At 17.7% G+C, this 24,580-nt stretch overlaps 1 protein-coding gene across 1 annotated transcript; it reads right to left on the bottom strand.

The window, feature by feature from the left end:
• Positions 1-462: 462 nt before the first annotated feature.
• Positions 463-1,024, bottom strand: FPOAC1_011773 (uncharacterized protein; the record flags this gene model as incomplete). Its single annotated transcript, XM_044856140.1, has 5 exons — positions 463-491; positions 551-592; positions 653-731; positions 786-918; positions 1,002-1,024. 5 exons carry the CDS (start codon positions 1,022-1,024, stop codon positions 463-465), a joined length of 306 nt encoding a protein of 101 aa, XP_044703453.1.
• Between the last annotated feature and the right edge of the window lie 23,556 nt (positions 1,025-24,580).

Raw genomic sequence — 24,580 nt, 5'->3', positions numbered from 1 at the left:
AAGGGTTTACACGGTTGCTTTTCATCAGTTTATTTGCGCGTTAGGGTTGTACAATAATCCCCCACGGCTATGGTCATGAATAAGAATACTTCTAAGAACAATTCAATGCTCTTATGTGATCTTTGTTTTCGTATATTGAACGAATGTCAGTGCTGGGCTACCCGCTAGGTGAAATTGAGAAGTTGCTTTCTTCCCAATAATAAATGTTGTCTCCCGCTGAGTCTGATCTAGGGTTGGCAGACAATGGACAAAAGGCACGAAGATGGGGAGGCTGAGTGAATGATATTTTACGTCACTGATCCTAGAACATTATTAATTAAACATACGTTTCTGATTTCCCATCGACTGTGACGTGATTGACCAAATGTCGGTCGATTTATACTACAATTCTTTCATTGGGAAGATCCATATCCTCCATCTACATATCCCTCCTTGTCTAACACAAATAATCCAGCCTCAGTTTTAGTGTCGGTTTACAGGGTGTGGAGGAGCTGTTGACGTATCAGTTTCGAGTGTGCATGCGGTTGGGATATGCTGGGCATATACTCACGGTCGAGAACAGGCGATGGGAGGTTTCGTTCAAACTTCGAACCTGCACATTATGTTAGCGATGGCTCGAGGTTGATTGCGAATGCTAGCTGCTAGAACTCACCTCCAGGAGCTGTCGGGGGAGTGTAAGGGTCCGGGTGTTTCCAACTCTCTAGCAGCTTCTCTGTCTCAGTCAAGAGAGCCTGCGCAATGAGTCAGCTCTTGTAAAATTTTCCATTGTATCAAGATAAGCCAACCCTTTGATGCCTCGGATCGGAGACATTGCGATTGGCCTCGAATAGTGAGCGAATATAAAGAGCCTGGCCACGCCACAGATGTCGATGAACAGCCCAATCCAGCGCCAGCTTCAGCGACCGACGGTACAGAGACCTGAATTTTATCGCAGTTAACAAATGTTGCTCAGTATGATAGCAATGGTCGAGCCGACGGTTACGGAAGGGGTGATTACTGACAAGGTAGCCCGTCGCGTCGACATGACTTATGAGGGAGTGAGAGCACGCGTAACTGACTCTAGTCGAGACAGGCTCCTTGACTGTCAAGCAATCGGCTGGCTTTCGTAGGATAATGTACAGCTAGGGGTTCGTTCGTATATTTCGTTATGCTGTAGGCTGTCTTGATAAGGGTTAAGATGTACGAATGGGTAATGATGGCAAAACTTGAATGCCTTATTGCCTAAGTCCGATGTTCTACCGAGAGGTCCTTTTTTATAGAGCGTTACTATTCGCACATATTAACATTGCTATAGCCCGCAGGGGTCTTAAATATTAGCGCAATATAGAATCTAGCTAGGGGACTCTTAATTGGCTAATATATATACCTGTATATTAGAGTATTTTTCTATATTAAAGGAGGTATTAATATTTAACTCTTCTATTAAAAATATTATTTAAATTACTATAATTATATTATCTTAGTTAATAAACTAGTTAATAATATATTAATAGAATCTTATAAAGTAAAATTAGAAGATTATATAGCTAGATAATTTATATTAAGCCTTTAGCTTTAAGCTTTATTAATATTAACTTTAATTTTATAAATTTAACTTTTTTATTACTTAATTACTATTAACCCTATTTACTGCCTTTACTCTTTATAGTTATATACTTATAGTCTTAAGCTATAATTAATATAGTTTCTAGTTATAACTTAAAGGCTTTAATTATAACTATTACTTACCTTTTTAATTATTTAAACTAATTAATATATAAATACTTATTATTATATATATTAGTTCCCTTAGTTTAAAATATAGTTTATATTAAACTCTTAACTATATATATAAATTTCTTTATTTATAGACTTTAATTTAAATAGAGTTTCTTATTATTTAGAATATTTATATTTATTTTTAATAATTTAAATAAAAATCTTTAATTCTATAAACTATAATATATATTAATTTATTATATTTTAAAAAATAGTTTACTTTTTATAAAATTAATTTTATTTTTAATATAATAATATATTATATTAAATTATTATATTTTTTATTAAATTTACTATAAATTCCCTTAAAAAATAAAAAGGCTAAAAAATTATAAAATTTTATAATTAAATATAGTTAATATTATATTATTTTTAATTAATAATAATTATTTTATAGAGATATATTTTAATCTCTTTATTATAAAAGTATATAGACTTTAGAATTAAATTAAAATTATATATAAGGCTTTAATAATCTAGCTATAAGTATATTAAAAATACTATATATATTACCTAGCTATTAAGCTATTATTTTTTAATTAAATTATAAAGTAATATATAATTAATATTATAATTATAATCTAAATTAACTTAATATATTATATAAATAATTAAAATAAAATAATTTATATCTTTTTTTTTAATAATCTTATTAAATAAAGAAAAAGAAAGTATATAATATTATTATAATTTTAATAAAGCTTTTATTCTTTAATATAAAATTAACTTTATTAAACTTTATTAAAAAGTATAACTTTATAGCCTTATAATATTATTTTATTATTAAAATTTATTATTCTTAAGTATTTTATTTCTTTATAAAATAATTAAAATCTTAATTATATATAATAAATATTTAATAATAAAATCTTAAGATAATATATTATATAATTAAATTAATTCCTATAGAGCTTTTATCTCTAGATTAATTTATATTTTAATTTTTTATATTCTTAATAGAATCCTATTAACTTTTAATTAATTTTATTAATTTTATTAACCTTATATATAGCTTTTTTTATAAAGCCTTTAATATAAAAGCCTTTATTATTTTAATTATTTTAATTTTATTTTTTATAATTTTATTTTTAATTAATTTAATAAAATTATTAAAAACTTTATTAATTTAGGCTATTTAAGACTTAAGGTATTAATATTAAATTTTATATTTATAGTTTAATTTAATTATTTTAAAGAATATAACTTTATCTTTATATATATTAAGCCTCTTTATAAGCTTTTTCTTTAGATCTTTTAAATATTTAAGCTTTTATTTAAGCTTTATTATTATTTAGCTTTATTTATAAATTTAAAAATACTTTATAAAAAGTAATAAGACTTTATAATTAAAAGTAATTAATTTAATAAAACTATAATTATTATTATTATTATATTTAATCTATTAAAGGTATTTAGCTTTATATTTTAGCTATTTTAAGTCTTTATTATTATTATTAAATAAAATAGTATTTATAATATTCTTTTTATTAAAGAAATAGCCTTTTAAATAGCTAAGTATATTATTATAAAGGCTTTTTCTTTTAATATTTAATATTAAATTATTTTTTCTTAATAATATTATATTAAATAAAGATTATAAAGTTAATTAATATAAAGCAGTTAATAGTAAATAGACTAGGGATTAATTAATTATATTTAAAGGTATTTAATAATAAATTATAAAAAGAAGAAGTAATTACTATATATATAGAAGCTTTTTTTATTTTCTTTTTATTATAAAGTTTAATTATTATTATATTATAATCTTATTAAGAAAGTTAATTATTAAGAAAAAGTTAAGTTTAATATATTAGGTTTTTAATCTATATAGATCCTTTAGTTTTAAATTTATAAAATAGCTTTAAAAAGACTTAAGCTTTAATAAAGAATAAGAAAAAAAAAAGAAATAAATAAATATATATTAATTCTATAGTTAAAACTACTTATTAAAACTCTACTTATTATAAGGTATATTATTTATATTTACTTAAATAATTATTATATAATATATTTATCTATTGTATTATTATTGAATTTCTGAGCTTGCGGCTTTATTTACTGCAAGTTATATATTTTAATATAATATATTTATATAATATTTATTAATCTTTAAAGAAAGCCTTTAATTAAGCTTAAAATTTCTTATTAAACTTAAAATAATTATATAAAAAACTAATATTTTAAAATTCTAATAATTTTAATTAATTTTATTATTTTAATTATTATAATTAAATAGATAGCTAATTATTTATTATAAATTATTAAATAATTTAAATATCTTTATAATATAAATAATTATCTTTAAATTTATAATTTAAAATATATAATTATTTAATTATATTATCTTTAAATATTTTTTTTTTATATTAATAGTTTAATTTTTTAATTTAATTTTTAATATAAAATATTAAATTATTTTTTCTTTTTATAAGATTTAATTAATATAATTTAATTTAATAAAATATAAAATAATTAAAATTTAATAATTAAATTAAGCTAATATAATATTAAGCTTATTATTATATATATTATTAATTTTAATATTTTTAAGCTTTTTTTAATTAAAGATTAATTAATATAAATCTTTAGTTTATTTTTATTATTAATTAATATAATAATTAATTTTTCTTTATTATTATATTAATTATTATTCCTATAAGCTAAGGCCTTAAGATTATTATTTATAAAATTAAAGCCTATTTAATAAAATATATTTATATAAACTATTAATAATTAATTATTATTATATAAATAATTAATTAAAATAATTTATATATTATATTAGCTTTAAATATTAATATTAATAATTTCTTTATTTTTATTATTATATTATAAAAAAAAAGAATTTTTTATTATCTATTTAAAGCTTATATTCTTATATAAAGTTTAAATTTATATTAAGCCCTATAGTATTATTATTTTTATTACTATTAATACTATTATATTATTATTAAATTTTTAAGCTTATAGCTTTATTTATTATAAGTTATATATTTTAATTTTAATATATATTAATTTTCTTTATTTACTATTAAAACTATTAATTAAGATTATACTTACTATAGGTAATTATTTATATTTATTTAAATAGTTATTATATAATATATTTATATAATATTTATTTATTCTTAAAGAAAGCCTTTAATTAAGCTTAAAATTTCTTATTAAACTTAAAATAATTATATAAAAAATTAATATTTTAAAATTCTAATAATTCTAATTAACTTTATTATTTTAATTATTATAATTAAATAAATAACTAATTATTTATTATAGATTATTAAATAATTTAAATATTTTTATAATATAAATAATTATCTCTAGGTTTATAATTTAAAGTATATAATTATTTAATTATATTATCTCTAGAAATACCTTTTTCTATATTAATAGTTTAATTATTTAATCTAGCTTTTAATATAAAGTATTAAATTACTTTTTTTCTATAAAACTTAATTAATATAATTTAATTTAATAAAATATAAAAAGATTAAAATTTAATAATTAAATTAAATTAATATAATATTAAGCTTATTATTATATATATTATTAACTTTAGTATTTTTAAGCTCTTTTTAATTAAAAGTTAATTAATATAAATCTTTAACTTATTCTTTATTATTAGCTAATATAATAATTAATTTTTCTTTATTATTATATTAATTATTATTTCTATAGACTAAGGCTTTAAGGCTATTATTTATAAAATTAAAGCCTATTTAATAGAATATATTTATATAGATTATTATTAATAATTAGCTATTATTATATAAATAATTAATTAGAATAATTTATATATTATATTAGCTTTAAATATTAATTTATTTCTTTTACTCTCTATTAAAGCTTAAGTCTTTTTAAAGCTATCTTATAAATTTAAAACTAAAGGATCTATATAAATTAAAAACGTAATATATTAAACTTAACTTTTTTTTAATAATTAACTTTCTTAATAAGATAATATAGTAATAATTAAACTCTATAATAAGAAGGAAATAAAAAAAGCTTTTATATATATAGTAATTATTTTTTTATTTTATAATTTACTATTAAGTACTTTTAAATTTATATAATTAATTAATCTCTAGTCTATTTATTATTAATTACTTTATATTAATTAACTTTATAGTCTTTACTTAATATAATACTGCCTATTTTAAGAAGAAATAACTTAATATTAAATACTAGAAGAAAAAGCCTTTATAGTAGTATACCTAGCTATTTAAAAGGCTATTTCCTTAGTAAAAAGGATACTATAAATACTATTTTACTTAGTAATAATAGTAAAGACCTAAAGTAGCTAAGGCATAAGGCTAGGTACCTTTAATAGACTAGGTATAATAATAATAATAACTATAGCCTTATTAAATTAATTGCTTTTAGTTGCGAGGTCTTATTACTCTTTATAAGGCATTTTCGCTTTAAATATTAATATTAATAATTTCTTTATTTTTATTATTATATTATAAGAAAAAAAGAATTTTTTATTATCTATTTAAAGCTTATAATCTTATATAAGGTTTAGATTTATATTAAGCCTTATAATATTATTACTTTTATTACTATTAATACTATTATATTATTATTAAAATTTTAAGCTTATAGCTTTATTTACTATAAGTTATATATTTTAATATTAAATTTAACTTTTTCTTAATAATTAATTTTCTTAATAAAATAGTATTTATTTATTTTTTTAATATATAATTATAAGATTATTTTTACCCTTTTTAGTTTTATTAAAGGTTATTTATAATACTTTATCTATTTATATAGATTAAAGAATTATATATAGTTTCTCTTAAGATAAGGTTTTTAATATAAATATAATTAATAAAGTAATTATTTAAACTCTATAATATTAATAATAAATAAAAAAAGCTTTTATTAAATTATATAAATAGTAATAACTTTTTCCTCTTTTAACCTTAATTAACTACTTATTTAAGATATCTATAGAGTTAATTAATCCTAATCCCTTATAATACCTTACTAATTACTTTCGCAGGTCTTATATAATATAATACTAGCTATTCTTAAATTAAGACCTATTAATAATAATTACTTTCTTAATCTTAATATTAAGACTATTAAGAGATTTATTAAGTCTTATAAAAATATAGTAATACTAAAAGAGTTATATATAGAGGCTATTAATCTTTATATAATTAAGAAAATAAATAGCCTTATTAAAGTTAAATTAATAGCCTTTAGCTATAAGCTTTATCTTTTATATATAGAGAGTTAAAAGCTAAAAATAATATTAAAGAGTCTATATAGGCTTAAGAAAAAGCTTATTAAAGGGCTAGCTATAGGTTTATTATATATATAAAAGGAATTCCTAGATAAAATTAATATATATAATAATAAGTACTTATATATTAACTAATTTAAATAATTAGAAAGGCAGGTAGTAATTATAATTAAGGCCTTTAAGTTATAGAGATTATACTAGTTATAGCCTAAGACTATAAGTATATAACTATAAAGGGCAGTAATAGGCAGTAGGTAGGGTTAGTAATAATTAGGTAATAAAAAAGTTAAGTTTATAAAGTTAAAGTTAATATTAATAAAGCCTAAAGCTAAAGGCTATTTTAATATAAATTATCTAGCTATATAACCTTTTAACTCTACTTTATAAGATTCTATTAGTATATTATTAACTAGTTTATTAACTAGGTAATAAAATAGTATAATAATAATTAAACTTTATAATAAAAAGGAAATAAAAAAAGCTTTTATATATATAGTAATTACTTTTTTTTCTTATAATTTACTATTAAATATCTTTATATTTATATAATTAATTGATATTTAATTTATTTATTATTAATTACTTTATATTAATTAACTTTATAGTCTTTACTTAATATAATACTACTTAAAAAAAAAGCCTTTATAGTAATATATTTCCCTTATTAAAAATATTATTTAAATTACTATAGTTATATTATATTTAAGTTAATAGAGAGAAAATAAATTATATAACTTTATTAATTTAATTATAATATAAGCTTTTATTTAGTTTTTTTAAACTTTATATTAAACTCTTTTATATATATATAAATTTCTTTATTATAACTTTAACCTTAATAAAGTTTCCTTAATTAAGCCTTTATAATTAAACTTATAAAAAAGCTATTACTATTAAATATATTAAAATATTATAATTATTATAATAAAAAGCCTTATTTTTATTAATTATATTAAATAGTATAATTTATTAAAAAATATAATCTCTTTAAAGTTACTTTTTAGATTATAATAATACTTATTAAGTAAGTCTTTTTCCTTTATAACCCTATATATATTATATATAAAGATCTAAAGAGATAAAAAAAAATATAAAAATCTATAGTTAAATATTATTAATATTACTTTATCTTTTACCTTAATTAGCTAATTCTAGTTTATTAAGATATATTTTAATAAAATTACTAGACTATATAGCTTATTAAGGGTTAATTAGCTAGCTTAACCTAAGGCCTTAAGGATTAAATAGTAATTTTAATCTTATTAATTTAGGCAATTATATAATATAATAATATAATATAATATATTAGATATTTTAATTATAATTAAGTTAGCTTAATATACTATATATTAAAAGTAGAATATCTTATTTAATTACTTAATTATTTTTTATTATAATTATTATATTAAATAAAGGTAAAAAAAGAGAATTATATTATCCTAGATTCTTTCTATATATTTATTTTAATATTAAGTTTTTATTAAATCTTATTAAATTATATAGCCTTATAGCCTTATTGCCCTTTTTATTATTCCCTTTTATTATTTCTATATTAGGTTTATTAAGAAAGTTATATTTCTCTTAAGTTATATTAACTTTTAAAGACTAGCTTAATAGCTATATAATTATAGTAATATATTTAATTATTTAAAAAGCTATTTTTTTAATAAAAAGAATATTATAAATACTATTCTATTTAATAATAATAATAAAGGCTTAAAATAATTAAAATATAAAATTAAATACTTTTAATAAATTAAATATAATAATAATAATAATTATAGCCTTATTAAATTAATTACTTTTAATTATAAAGTCTTATTATTTTTTATAAAATATTTTTAAACTTATAAATAAGGCTAAATAATAATAAAACTTAAATAAAAGCTTAAATATTTAAAAAACTTAAAAAAAAGACTTATAAAGAGGCTTAATATATATAAAAATAAAATTATATTCTTTAAAATAATTAAATTAAACTATAAATATAAAACTTAATATTAATACTTTAAATTCTAAATAGTTTAAATTAATAAAATTTTTAATAATTTTATTAAATTAATTAAAAATAAAATAATAAAAAATAAAGCTAAAATAATTAAAATAATAAAGGCTTTTATATTAAAGGCTTTATAAAGAAAGCTATATATAAAGTTAATAGGGTTAATAAGGTTAATTAGAGATTAATAGAATTTTATTAAGAATATAAAAAGTTAAAATATAGGCTAATTTAAAGATAAAAGTTAACTTTATAAGAATTAATTTAATTATATAATATACTATCTTAAGATTTTATTATTAAATACTTATATTAAGATATTATAATTTTAATTTTTTTTTTTATTCTCTACTAAAGCCTAAGTCTTCTTAAAGCTATCTTATAAATTTAAAACTAAAGACTATAATTTTAAACTGTATTTTAAACTAAGGATTATATATCTTTCTTACTTAACTAGTTAATAATATAGCTAAAGAATTAAGAAAGCTTAATTTAAATAATAAAGATAATAATTATATTATAAAGTAACTTACTTATAGTAATACTATTATATATTATAATAGCTTCTATTTTTTTAATAATAAGATTACTTATAATATTAAATTATTAAAAAGTATAATAAGGTAATTAAATAGGGAATTTACTTTCTTTAATTAATTAAAGAATATAATACCTTTAGTAGCCCCCAAAAGGAAACTTGTAGAAAGAGCACAGCCCATTTTGTTCAGACGCTTTCCTTTATTCTATTAAATAATATAACTATCTAGGATTTAAATATTATAATATAAATCTATAGCTTTATAGTATTATTAGTAAATATTAATCTTTTTACTTATAAACTATTAAATAATCTTTATATTAAGGTATTTTATTTATTTTTAATAAAATAGTAAAGAATATTAATTAATAGATATTTTATATTTAAACCTATTAATAAGTTTAATATTGGACTATTAAATACTATCTATTAACTTAAGATTAATAAAGTCCTTTAGCTTTTTATTTTTAATAATAAAGATTTAAATTATCCTTAGTTTAAAATATAGTTTAAAATTATAGTATTTTAATATAAGTATTTAATAATAAAATCTTAAGATAATATATTATATAACTAAATTAATCTTTATTAAAACTACTAATACTTATAATTATAAGAGATTATAGTAATTATATAATATAATAAAAGGTTAAATATATAATTAAGTTTAATTATTTATAATATTAATAAAACTTTTATTTTAGCTTTTTAATTTTATATTAAATTCTTAACTATATATATAAATTTCTTTATCTATAGACTTTAATTTAAATAGAGTTTCTTATAGTTTAAGCTATTATAGCTAGAATATATTAAAAAGCTATTACTTAGAATACTTATACTTATCTTTAATAGTTTAAATAAAAACCTTTAGTTTTATAAACTATAATATATATTAACTTATTATATTTTAAAAAGTAATTTACTTTTTAATAAGATTAATTTTACCTTTAATATAATAATATATTAAATTAAGTTATTATATTTTCTATTAAATTTACTATAAATTCTCTTAAAAAATAAAAAAGCTAAAAAATTATAAGATTTTATAATTAAATATAGTTAATATTATATTATTTTTAATTAATAGTAATTATTCTATAGAAATATATTTTAGCCTTTTTATTATAAGGGTATATAGACTTTAAAATTAAATTAAGATTATATATAAGGCTTTAATAATCTAGCTATAAATATACTAGAAATACTATATATATTATCTAGCTATTAAATTATTATCTTTTAGCTAGATTATAAGGTAATATATAAATAATATTATAATTATAATCTAGATTAATTTAATATATTATATATTAAAGTAAAATAATTTATATCTTTTTTTTTAATAATTTTATTAAATAAAGAAAAAGAAAGTATATAATATTATTATAATTTTAATAAAGTTTTTATTTTTTAATATAGAGTTAATTTTATTAAACTTTATTAAAAAATATAATCTTATAGCCTTATAATATTATTTTATTATTAAAGTTTATTATTCTTAAGTATTTTATTTCTTTATAAAATAATTAAAATCTTAGTTATATATAATAATTAAATTAATTCCTATAGAGCTTTTACCTCTAGGTTAGCTTATATTTTAACTTTCTATATCCCTTATAAAATCCCCTTATAAGGCCTTTAATATAGAAGCCTTTATTACTTTAGCTACTTTAGCCTTATTTTTTATAATCTTATTTTTAATTAATTTAATAAGATTATTAAAGACCTTAATAATTTAAATTACTTAAGACTTAAGGTATTAATACTAGGTCTTATACTTATAATTTAATTTAATTATCTTAAGGAATATAACTTTATTTTTATATATATTAAGCCTTTTTATAAGCTTTTTTTTTAAATTTATTAAATATTTAAGCTTTTATTTAAGTTTTATTATTATTTAGCCTTATTTATAAGTTTAAAAATATTTTATAAAAAATAATAAGACTTTATAATTAAAAGTAATTAATTTAATAAGGCTATAATTATTATTATTATTATATTTAATTTATTAAAAATATTTAGTTTTATATTTTAATTATTTTAAGTTTTTATTATTATTATTAAGTAAAATAGTATTTATAGTATTCTTTTTATTAAGAAAATAGCCTTTTAAATAGCTAAGTATATTATTATAAAGGCTTTTTTTTTAAATAGTATTATATTAAATAAAGACTATAAAATTAATTAATATAAAGTAATTAATAGTAAATAGACTAGGGATTAATTAATTATATAATAGCTTAATATTTAAATTAATTTAAAGGTATTTAATAGTAAATTATAGAAAGAAAAAGTAATTACTATATATATAGAAGCTTTTTTTATTTTCCTTTTATTATAAAGTTTAATTATTATTATATTATAGTCTTATTAAGAAAGTTAATTATTAAGAAAAAGTTAAGTTTAATATATTAGGTTTTTAATCTATATAGATCTTTTAGTTTTAAATTTATAAAATAGCTTTAAGAAGATTTAGGCTTTAGTAGAGAGTAAAAAAAATAAATAAATAAAAGATTTAAATTATAAAAGTAATAAATATTATTAATATAAAAAAGAAAAAGAAAAAATTAAATATTATTACTATAAATCTATTAAAATTATTAATACTTTATATATTATTAATTTTAATCTAGTTAAAAAGGTTAAAAAAGAATCTCTTAAAGTCTTTTACTTAAGCTATCTTATTAATATAAATAACTATAAATTAATAACTATTAATATAAATAAGATTATTTATATTAATATTTATATATTTTATAAATATATATAGCTATTTAAGTAATTTAATAATTATATATCTATTAATTATTACCTTAAGATACTTATTAATAATATTAATATAAAGCTTATATTAAAATTTAATTATATAGCCTATTATTAAATACTTAATATATTAACTATTAAATTTTATTAAATCTTAATTAAATAATTTAAATATATTAAAATTAAATTAATTAAAGAACTTTATTAAGCTTATTATATATTATAATAAGTTAAGAATAATATTACTTTAGCTTAATAAGCTTAATAAAAGCTAATATTATAAAGTAATTTAATTAAAAAAAGATATTTATTATTTATATTTTATTTAATCTTATTAACCTAGAAATCTTATACTTTTTTAATTACTTAAATAATAATATTAAGTTAATAGACTTTATTAAGTAATATAAAGATTACTATATTACTATTTATAATATAGTAAAGTATAGCTTAAAGAATAACTTATTTAATAATTATAATTATTAAGATTATACTCTTTTTCTTATAATAATTACTCTTAAGATAACTAGCCTTATAATAATTATTCTTCTTAAGGCTATTAAAGCTATAATAATAGTTATTTATTAAATGTTTATAATAATTAAAATAATTAATATTATAATAATAATTATAATAAATATAAAGCCTAAAATAAAGACTATTAATAGTTATTATTTTATAATAATAATTATTAATTTTATTTTCTTAAAGAAAGTAATTATATTTATTAAAAATAATAAAAAAAGAAAGTTTACTTTAAAAAGAAATATTAAACTATTAAAACTCTTTAATTAGAATTAAATTATTAAAATTATAATAATTAAGGCTTATAAAAATAAAATTATTTAAACTTTAAAGATAATAATTATAAATCTAATTATTATTCTATATATTTATATAGTTTATAAGATATTTACTTTATAATACTTAATAATATTATATTTAATAAATTATAATAAAAAATATTAATTATTAAACTATATTATAAATATAGTAAATATAAGTATAGCTTTCTTAATTATACTTTATTATATAAATATAAAGACCTTAATATATATATTAAGCCTTAATAACTTAAAGAAAAAGAATAGATTTTAGCTAAATTAAAATATTATTAAGCTTACTTTAAAGACTTCTTTTTAAAAAATAAGCTATATAAATATCTTTACTAAGGATATAAAGCTAAAGTTAAATCTTTTAAAGGAAATAAAGCTATTATATTATTACTATTTAAGCTTATTCTATAGATTATTAATAAAAGCTATATATATTTTAAATTCCTAGTTAAAGTAAATTAAAATAGCTTAATAATCTCTATTTATATTAATATAGAATATAATAAATTAATAATTAATTACTATTAATTAGAAATACTTAAGTATTTAATTAAAATTAAGCTATTAGTCTATATTTAAGATATAAATAATATTATTAAAAAACCTTATATTAAATAAATAACCTTCTCTTTCTTTATAAATAATACTTAAAAAAATAGCTTTAAAGCTAGAATTATAAAATTCTTTTATTTAATTTTCTATACTTTATTAATAAATACTAGTCTAAGCCTCTTAATAATTCTAATTTTTAATAGAATATCTATATAGAGTAAAAACTTAATATATTAAATTAAGATTCTCTTAATAATTTATTTTCTTACTAAGAATATATATAACTATTAAAGTAATAATTAAACTTTATAATAAGGGTTATATAGAAAAAGCTTTTAAGCTATATATATAGTAGCTATTTTTTCTTTTTATAATTATTAATTTATTAAAAATAATTAATTAATTATAATTTTTCCTTTTAATTTATAGTATTAATTATATTATAAATATAATATATATACCTCTTAATTATCTAGCTAGATTATATATATTATTATAGATTATTAAAAGAAATTAATATTTATTATAATAATAATAATAATCTTAAACCTAGGACTATTAAACTAGCCTTTATATTTTTATTAAGGGATTCCCTATTAAAAAAGGAGGCCTTTTCTATAGGCTAGGATTTTAATATATATAATTATAAAATCACTATTAAGCTAATTGCCTTTAATTATTAGATTTTTCTATTTTTATTATTATAAAAAGAAAAGTTAAATAAAATACTAGATAAAAAGTTAAATAAAGAGCTTAATAAGGAAGAAGAGTTTAATAAAGAAGAAAAGGCTAAGAAGGGTTATCTTTATAAAGAGCTAAAGGCCTTAATAAAGCTATATAAAAAGCTAGAATTAAATAAAAAACTAAAAGCTAAAGAAAAAGATTTCCTTATAGCTATAAATATAGAATATATTTAATAATAGCTAATTTACTTAATAAAGCAGATTATTTATATTATTAATATCTTTAATTAAAAGGTTAAGGTTATTAATATAAGACTATAAAGATACTATATATAGAGGTAACTAGAGAATAGAGATTCTATTAAAGTAATTTATAATATTAAGTTAAAGCAGGGCTAAATCTAGAGGCTAAATTTATATAATTAATCTAAATTATATACAGACCTATTACTTTAATATTAAAGAGTAATATATATCTTTAACTGTGTCTTTAACTAGGGATAAAATTCTTTTATAATACTTAAGTATAAAATAAATTATTTCTTTTAGGCTTTATAGTATTATTAAGTAATACTTAAATAGTCTTATATAATATTAATATTTTTAATACTAAAGATTATCTTAAGTATAAATTATTAATTAACTTTTTAATTCTTTTTAATATATTTTAAGTTAAATAAAAGGTTTTTTATTAAATTATAGCTATATAATTAATAACTATTTTTATTAATAAAATATAATTTATTCTAGCTATTTAAAAGAAATTACTTAAAGATTAAAGCTTTATTTTCTTTAGAATTATAATTAAAACTATTAATAAATTAATTAATAAAAAGTCTATATTTAATATTATAGTTATTAATAATATATTATTAAATATATAGATTCAATATAAATAAAAGCTTAATAATATTAAAGAATATAATAATTAGGAAATTTACTTTTTAATTATATAAAAATCTATTTTAAAAGTAATTACTTTAAATTTATTTATTAATATAATAAATACTATTAAAGAATTAATATTTATTTTTAATATTAAGAGTAATTATAAGGGGCTAAGTCTTAATAGGTTATTATATAAAAGGGAGGCTTTATATTAAGCTATTTAAGACTAAGGAGAAAAAGAAAAGAAAAAATAAAATTATAGTAAGATTACTATAAGAAACCTCTGCTATTATATAGATATATAAACTACTAGATAAAGGATTACTTAATTAATAAGGGTAAATTAAGTCTAGCTATAATAATATAAGCTACTATAGTATAAATTAATCCTTTAAATATAGTATAGCTATTAATAATACTTTTTTATTTTTTAAGCTAGGGCTAATAATTATAAGGTTATAATATAATTAGCTTTTATTAATAAAGAAAAGTAAGTTTTTTTAACCTTATAAAAGCCTTATTATTACTTTATTACCTTTTAATATTTATATTTTCTTTCCTTTATAATTTATAGTTAATATATAGGCTAACGTACATGATAAGCGGGTGCAACAGACAAGCGAGTGCAACAAAAAATCCCGTAATTTACATCTTCTCAACTTAATCAATTAATTTTCAACCACCAAATATGCCAGACCCAAATATTGAGGCTAGGATTCTTCTTGCACTTCGTGCCCTTCAAAATGACCCAAAATTAAGTCTCCGACGCGCCGCAGGCATCTACCAGGTCCGTTATTGGACTTTATATCGCCGACAGAAGGGTATCCTTTCTACGCGTGATTCTATCCCAAAATCACGCAAACTATCTGATCTAGAAGAACAGATCATAGTTCAGTTCATTCTCGATCTGGATTCGCGAGGGTTTCCCCCGCGACTGCGTTGTGTTGAGGAGATGGCTAACCGATTGCTCGCCGACCGCGAGACGCCGCCTGTCGGCAAGCGCTGGGCCTCTAACTTCGTCAAGCGACACAAAGACCTCAAGACGCATTTCCCCCGTAAATATGACTACCAGAGAGCCAAATGTGAAGATCCGACCATTATTCGCAACTGGTTTAGGCTCGTAGCAAATGTAATTGCGAAGTATGGCATCCGACCTGATGAAATCTACAACTTTGACGAGACTGGCTTTATGATGGGCGTTATTGCGAGCGGAATGGTCGTCACAGGTGCTGAAAGGCGTGGAAGACCAAAATCAGTGCAGCCTGGAAACCGGGAATGGATTACAGTCATTCAGGCGATCAATGCCGAGGGCCAAGCGATCCCGCCGTTCATCATAGGTGCGGGCCAATATCACCTCGCCCACTGGTACCGAGAAAGCAACCTCCCGGGCGATTGGGCTATTGCGACGAGTCCTAATGGCTGGACAGATAACGAGATAGTCCTCGAGTGGCTAAAGCACTTCGACCGGTGTACTACCAAGCAATCAAAGAATCGCTATCGTCTCCTGATCCTCGACGGACACCAAAGTCACCACTCGGTCGACTTTGAGAGATATTGCAAGGCAAATAAAATCATCACGCTTTGTATACCGCCTCATTCGTCTCATCTGCTGCAGCCTCTTGATGTCGGGTGCTTTGGCCTGCTTAAGAAGGCTTACGGGCGAGAAATCGAGCATTTGATCAGATGCTCCGTAACCCACATTTCCAAAACCGAGTTCTTGCCGGCTTTTTACACCGCCTACCAGGCCACAATGACAGAGAAAAATATTAAAGCAGCCTTTAGAGGAGCCGGACTTGCTCCTCTCGACCCAGAAAGTGTAATCTCGAAGCTCGATGTGCAGCTGCGGACTCCAACGCCTGTGGAGGAGGTAGTTAGCCCCTCGACCCCTTGGGTCTCAAAGACCCCAAAGACTATCCTTGAAGCCGACTCTCAGCTTGAATATCTTGAAAAGAGAATCAAAAGGCATAAAAGTAGCTCTCCAGAGTCAATTCTAGAAGCATTGAGGTCTTCTTCCAAGGGAACAAAGATAGTTATGCATAAGGTTGCCTTATTAGAGGCCAGGGTCCAAGATCTTGAACAGGCAAATAAGATACTAAGCCGGCGGCGGAGGGCAAAAAGAACCCGGCTACAGAAAGGAGGGGTGATGACAGTAGAGGAAGGAAGGCAAGTAATTGATCAAACGGATGTTGATGCGCAGGCGGTGGCTGGACCATCGAGAAGTGGTGGTCAAGGAGGGCCTCCGCGAATGAAGGAAAGGCGCTGTGGAGCGTGCGGCAAGACAGGACATAATGCAAGGACCTGTCAGATACTTGTCGCTATGTCTATGGAAGAATATAGCGATTAATTTTACTTAATTAATAGTCTGTTGTGTTTTTATTGCTATTTCTATCTGAGATGTTGTGATGTTGTGTTGCACTCGCTTGTCTGTTGCACCCGCTTATCATGTACGTTATATAATCTATAAATATCTTTATAATATTATTACTTTAAATTTCTCTCTTTTTTCTTTTTTTTTTTTATATATTTATAGTTATATAATTACTTTATTCTTACTACTATAACCTTTATAAACTTATAATATATTTATTCTTACTCTTTCTAGCTAGATTATTTGATTTTTTATACTTTACTAGTAAATACTAGTTTAAGCCTCTTAATAACTTTAATTTTTAATAGAATATCTATATAGATTAAAAACTTAATATATTAAATTAAGATTCTCTTAATAACTTACTTTTTTACTAAGAATATATATATTAAGGTAATAATTAAACTCTATAATAAAGGTTATATAAAAGAAGCTTTTAAGCTATATATATAGTAATTATTTTTTCCTCTTATAATTATTAATTTATTAAAATTATATAATTAATTAATTATAGTCTTTCTTTTTAATTTATATTATTAATTATATTATAGATATAGTATATATATCCCCTAGTTATTTAGCTAGATTATATATATTATTATAGCTTATTAAAAGAAACTAATATTTATTATAATAATAATAATAATTTTAAACCTAGGACTATTAAGTTAGCCTTTATACCTTTATTAAGAGATTCTCTATTAAAAAATAAAGCTTTTTCTATAAACTAAGATTTTAATATATATAACTATAAAAATACTATTAAGCTAATTGCCTTTAATTATTAAATTCTTTTACTTAAAGAAAAAGAGATTAAGAAAGATTATTTTTATAAAGAGCTAAAGGCCTTAATAAAGCTATATAAAAAACTAGAATTAAATAAAAAATTAAAAATTAAAAAAGAAGATTATTTTATAGTTATAATATATAATTAAGATTTTAATTATTTTATAAAGAAATAAAATATTTAAAAATAATAAATTTTAATAATAAAATAATATTATAAGGCTATAAGGCTATATTATTTAATAAGATTTAATAAAATTAATTTTATTTTAAAGAATAAAAGCTTTATTAAAATTATAATAATATTATATATTTTCTTTTTTTTTTATTTAATAAAATTATTAAAAAAAAAAATATAAATTATTTTATTTAAATATATAATATATTAAATTAACCTAGATTATAATTATAATATTAATTATATATTACCTTATAATTTAATTAAAAGATAATAAATTAATAATTAAGTAATATATATAGTATTTTTAATATATTTATAGCTAGATTATTAAAGCTTTATATATAATCTTAATTTAATTCTAAAGTCTATATATCTTTATAATAAAGAGGCTAAGATATATTTTTATAAGATAATTACTATTAATTAAAAATAGTATAATATTAATTATATTTAATTATAAAATTCTATAACTCCCTAGCCTCCCTATTCCTCAGGGGGACCTATAGTAGATTTAATAGGAGATATAGTAACTTAATATAATGTATTACTGTATTAGGGGTAAGACTAGCCTTATAGAATTTTTATAGCTATAGATATAGGGTATATTTAATAATAGCTAATTTACTTAATAAGGCAGATTATTTATATTATTAATATCTTTAATTAAAAGGTTAAGGTTATTAATATAAAACTATAATAATAAATACTATATATAGAGGTAACTAAAGAATAGAGATTCTATTAAGGTAATTTATAATATTAAATTAAAGTAGGGCTAAATCTAGAGGCTAATTAAATTTATATAATTAATCTAGATTATATATAGACTTATTATCTTAATATCCTACCCTCTAGAGAGTAATATATATCTTTAACTGTGTCTTTAACTAGGGCTAGCTAGATTATATTATCTTTATTTATACCTTTTTATTTAAATTATCTTCCTTTATTATAAACTTACTATATTATGCCTTTTAATTATTTTATATTAAGCTTCTTTTTATTCTTTTTACCTTTTTTATTCTCTTTTAAATTTACTATTAAGTAGGTCTTTTTTTAAGTTCTTATTAAATTTATTATTAACCTTTTTAATATAATAAATTACTAAAACTGCCTTAATTATATTATTAAATAATATCTAGGTCTTTTTATATATATTAAAAAGAAAAGTAAAGACTATAATATTAAAATCCTTTTTATTTTTATTTATATTATTATTAAGAGTAATATATATTTACTACTTTATTATTATTTTAATATTATTAACTTTATTAATAGTCTTATCTATAAAGTATAATATTTATTAAGCTAATAATTAGCCTTATATATTAATATAAACTTTAATTATTCTTTATAATAATTTTACTATTAACTTATTATAATAACTTCTTATTATTAATATATTTATTTTATAAAATTTAATAAGTCTTTAAGATAATACTTTTTAATATATTAATAAAGAAAGTATTTTTATTAATTTAAAAGATTATAAAGATTAATATTTTAAAAATAATATAAATTATTTATAATATATTTATAGTAATCTTAGTTAATTTATATTCTTTTTTTACTTAAAATATAATTAAAGTATATACTATTAATTAAGCTATATTAATATATTTAGCTTATAATAACCTCTCTAAGGATATAATATAAGCTAAATATTTAGATTGGGGTTATATATAGGGCTCTAATAATCTAGCTATAGGTATACTAGAAATGCTATATATATTGCCTAGCTATTAGGCTACTGTCTTTTGGCCAGATTATAAGGCAATATATAACTAATATTATAACTATAATCTAGGTTAGCTTAGTATATTATATATTAAAGTAGGATAACTTATATCTTTTTTTTAGTAATTTTATTAAATAAAGAAGAAGAAAATATATAATATTATTATAATTTTAATAGAGTTTTTATTTTTTTAATATAAAGTTAACTTTATTAAATCTTATTAAAAAGTATAGCCTTATAGCCTTATAATATTATTTTATTATTAAAATTTATTATTTTTAAGTATTTTATTTCTTTATAAAATAATTAAAATCTTAGTTATATATAATAAGCTAAATATAATATTTATATTATAATTATTTATATTAATATAGAGTTTATTTATTATTTAAATTTAATTACTTTAAAATAGCTTAAGGCTATTCTTAATATTAAAAATTTAATATAATATTATATTAAACTTAATTAAGCTTACTAAGGTAATAAACTTACTTATAATCTTCTTACTTATATTTCCTTTAGTATAATTAATATTAGTCTATTAAAGCCTAAGGTTAACCTTATTAAGCTATTAATAAAGTTAACCTTTTTTACTATAAAAAGGCTATAATAGGCTACTTTCATTATACTTAATAAAAAGTATAAAAGTAATATACTTAAGATAGTTATTTCTCTTAATAGTAATAGTAATAATTAAGATAATAATAATAATAATAATAATAATAATAATAATATATAAGATAATAATACTTAGGTAATAAATAGTATTAAGGATAGTATAGAATTTCTTAATTAATTATTAATAAAGTTAAATTAAATAGCCTATATACTTTTAGTATAAAAGTTTAATTTATATTAATTTAATTAGTTTAATATAACTTTCTTTAGGTTTTAAATAAAGACTTTCTTATTTATATTAATTATTACCTTTATTTAACTATTAGGCTTTTTTAAAGTAATAAAAATCTATTTAAGCTTTAAGTATATAATAAACTTAATATAATTATTAGATTTCTTTTTTAATATACTTTAAAGTATATTCCTTTAGGAATAGCCTTAACCTTATTATATAGCTATTATAAACTGCTTAAAAAGTCTATTATTCTCTAGGATAGATTTATATTATACTTTAAAATTATTTAAGGCTATTATTTTCTTAATATAATTAATTAATTCTTATAAAGGCATTTTATACCCTTTTTATTTAATTAAATATTTATAAATTTATTTATAATCTTAATTCTTTTATTAAATATATTTAATTTATTTTATTACTTATTTAATTTTACTATTTATTAATATAATAAAAAGTTAAATATTATTATTTTATTAATTTAAAAAGGGATTATTAATTACTTTCTTTAAAAGGTTAATATAAAATTAAAGATATATTTTACTAAAGATATTAAATTATATTATATAATTACTTAATACTTTTATAATAGTATATTTATATTATTATTAATCTAGCTTTTTAAATAATTAAATAGATTTAATATTTATAAGTTTTAATTATATTTTATTATTTATAAAGAATCTCTTAATAAAATATTTATATTAATTTATAGTATCTTTTTAATATTATTAAATAATAATAGCTTATATTTAAATAAGTTTAAGTATATATTATAGCTTAATTATAAATTATTAAATATTAAACTTTTTATAATCTTATAGCTTAAAGTCTATATCTCTATCTATTAGAAAAAGGGATATATAATAATTATATATAATAAAGAAAAGGCTTATACTTAAGGAAATATATTTATAACTATTTAATAATAATTATACTATAAGTAAAAGGCTTAATTAATTATCTTAAGAGTAATTAATATAGATTTATAAAATTATTTATATTTCCTAGTTTAATTATTTAGAATTATTATCTATTTATAAGTAATATATAGTATTAAGTTATTATTTAATTTTTATTAATTTATAAAAAAACTTTAAAACTTTTTAATTTAATTTATATCTTTATTATTAATAATTAAGGTAAATATACTATAGAATCTATAGTAATAGCTAAGAAATTACTATATATATTTCTTAGCTTTTATATTAAGTATAGCTTTTAATATAATAATTCTTATTAATTAATTTTAAATAACTTATAGGTATTAATTCTATTAATTTTCTAAGGCTAAAAAATTAATAATAAAATTTATTATAAATTTATTATAAAGTTATTAAAGAATTAAAAATAGTTTTAATAATCTTTATTTTATTTCTTTTTAAATATAGCTTTAATTATATATATTATAGTTTTTAATAAAGTAATAATATAACTATATAAACCTAGGCTAATATTAATATTATTATACTTAGGCTTAAGTAATATTATATCCTAGGTAATTCCTTAAGATTAAATTATATTCTTATTAAATAATATAAGTTTATAGTTAATTTATAATACCTTTATAGTTATTATTATTACTTTTAAATACTTAGAGATATTTTTAATAATAAAAATATCTTTTTTATTAATTTTATATTTTATAATTTAGACTTATAATTTAAGCTTTATAAAGAAATATTAAGTTTATTATTTAATAGCTATTTATATACCTAGATATACTATATTTATATATATAGTTTTATTTTATAAGTATTAAAAATTAAAATCTTTTAAAAAGGTAATTTATTAATTAAATTTAATAATTATTAATTTATCTTAAGAATATAATTTAGCTAAAGTAAAGTTTCTATTTAGTATTTTATTAAATATTTTATTTAGTTTTAAGCTTAATTCTTTAGAAATTAATATTAATTTATTTTAATTTTCTTTAAGAATTTTTTATTAATCTTTATTATTAAAACTTATTTTCTATATTCTTAGATATATTTATTATTTATTCCTTAAGATTAATTTTATTTTTATAACTTAAAGTATTAAGTATTATAATATCTTTATTAGCTTAATAAATAAAAATAAATTAAAAAGGAAATTCTAATAGCTTTTTTACTTAATAAATCTACTATTTTAATAAATCTTATTTTATTATAAAGTACTTTAAGTTCTTATAGTTTATAAAGATTATAAAGAGTTTAATATTATATAGCTTTACTTTTTATACTTTTAAGTAATAAATTATAATTAATATCTTTTTATTATAAATTAAGTAATTATACTTAATAAAAGCTTTATTAAAACTACTAATACTTATAATTATAAGAGATTATAGTAATTATATAATATAGTAAGAGATTACATATATAATTAAGTTTAATTATCTATAATATTAATAAAATTAACTTTTACTTTAGCTTTTTAACTTTATATTAAACTCTTAACTATATATATAAATTTCTTTATTTAACTTTAATTTAGATAGAATTTCCTATAGTTTAGGCTATTATAGTTAGAATATATAAAAAAGCTATTACTTAGAATACTTATACTTATTTTTAATAGTTTAAATAAAAACCTTTAATTCTATAAATTATAATATATATTAACTTATTATATTTTAAAAAGTAATCTACTTTTCTATAAGGCTAGTTTACTTTTAATATAGTAATATATTATATTAAATTACTATATTTCTTATTAAATTTACTATAGGTTTCCCTAAGAGATAAAGAGGCTAAAGAATTATAGAATTTTATAGTTAAATATAGCTAATACTATATTATTTTTAATTAATAGTAATTATTTTATAAAAATATATTTTAGCCTCTTTATTATAAAAGTATATAGACCTTAAAATTAAATTAAGGTTATATATAAGGCTTTAATAATCTAGCTATAGATATATTAGAAATACTATATATATTACCTAGCTATTAAGCTATTATTTTTTAATTAGATTATAAGGTAATATATAATTAATATTATAATTATAATCTAAATTAGCTTAATATATTATATATTAAAGTAAAATAATTTATATTTTTTTTTTAATAATTTTATTAAATAAAAAAAAAAAAAGTATATAATATTATTATAATTTTAATAAAGCTTTTATTCTTTAATATAGAGTTAATTTTATTAAATCTTATTAAAAAGTATAGCCTTATAGCCTTATAATATTATTTTATTATTAAAGTTTATTATTCTTAAGTATCTTATTTCTTTATAAAATAATTAAAATCTTAGTTATAACGTACATGATAAGCGGGTGCAACAGACAAGCGAGTGCAACACAACATCACAACATCTCAGATAGAAATAGCAATAAAAACACAACAGACTATTAATTAAGTAAAATTAATCGCTATATTCTTCCA

Source organism: Fusarium poae, chromosome 4, assembly GCF_019609905.1.
Source record: "Fusarium poae strain DAOMC 252244 chromosome 4, whole genome shotgun sequence".
NCBI classification, from domain to species: Eukaryota; Fungi; Ascomycota; class Sordariomycetes; order Hypocreales; family Nectriaceae; genus Fusarium; species Fusarium poae.
The sequence above is the reverse complement of the archived record's forward strand: the minus strand, read 5'-3'. Positions and strand labels throughout refer to the sequence as shown.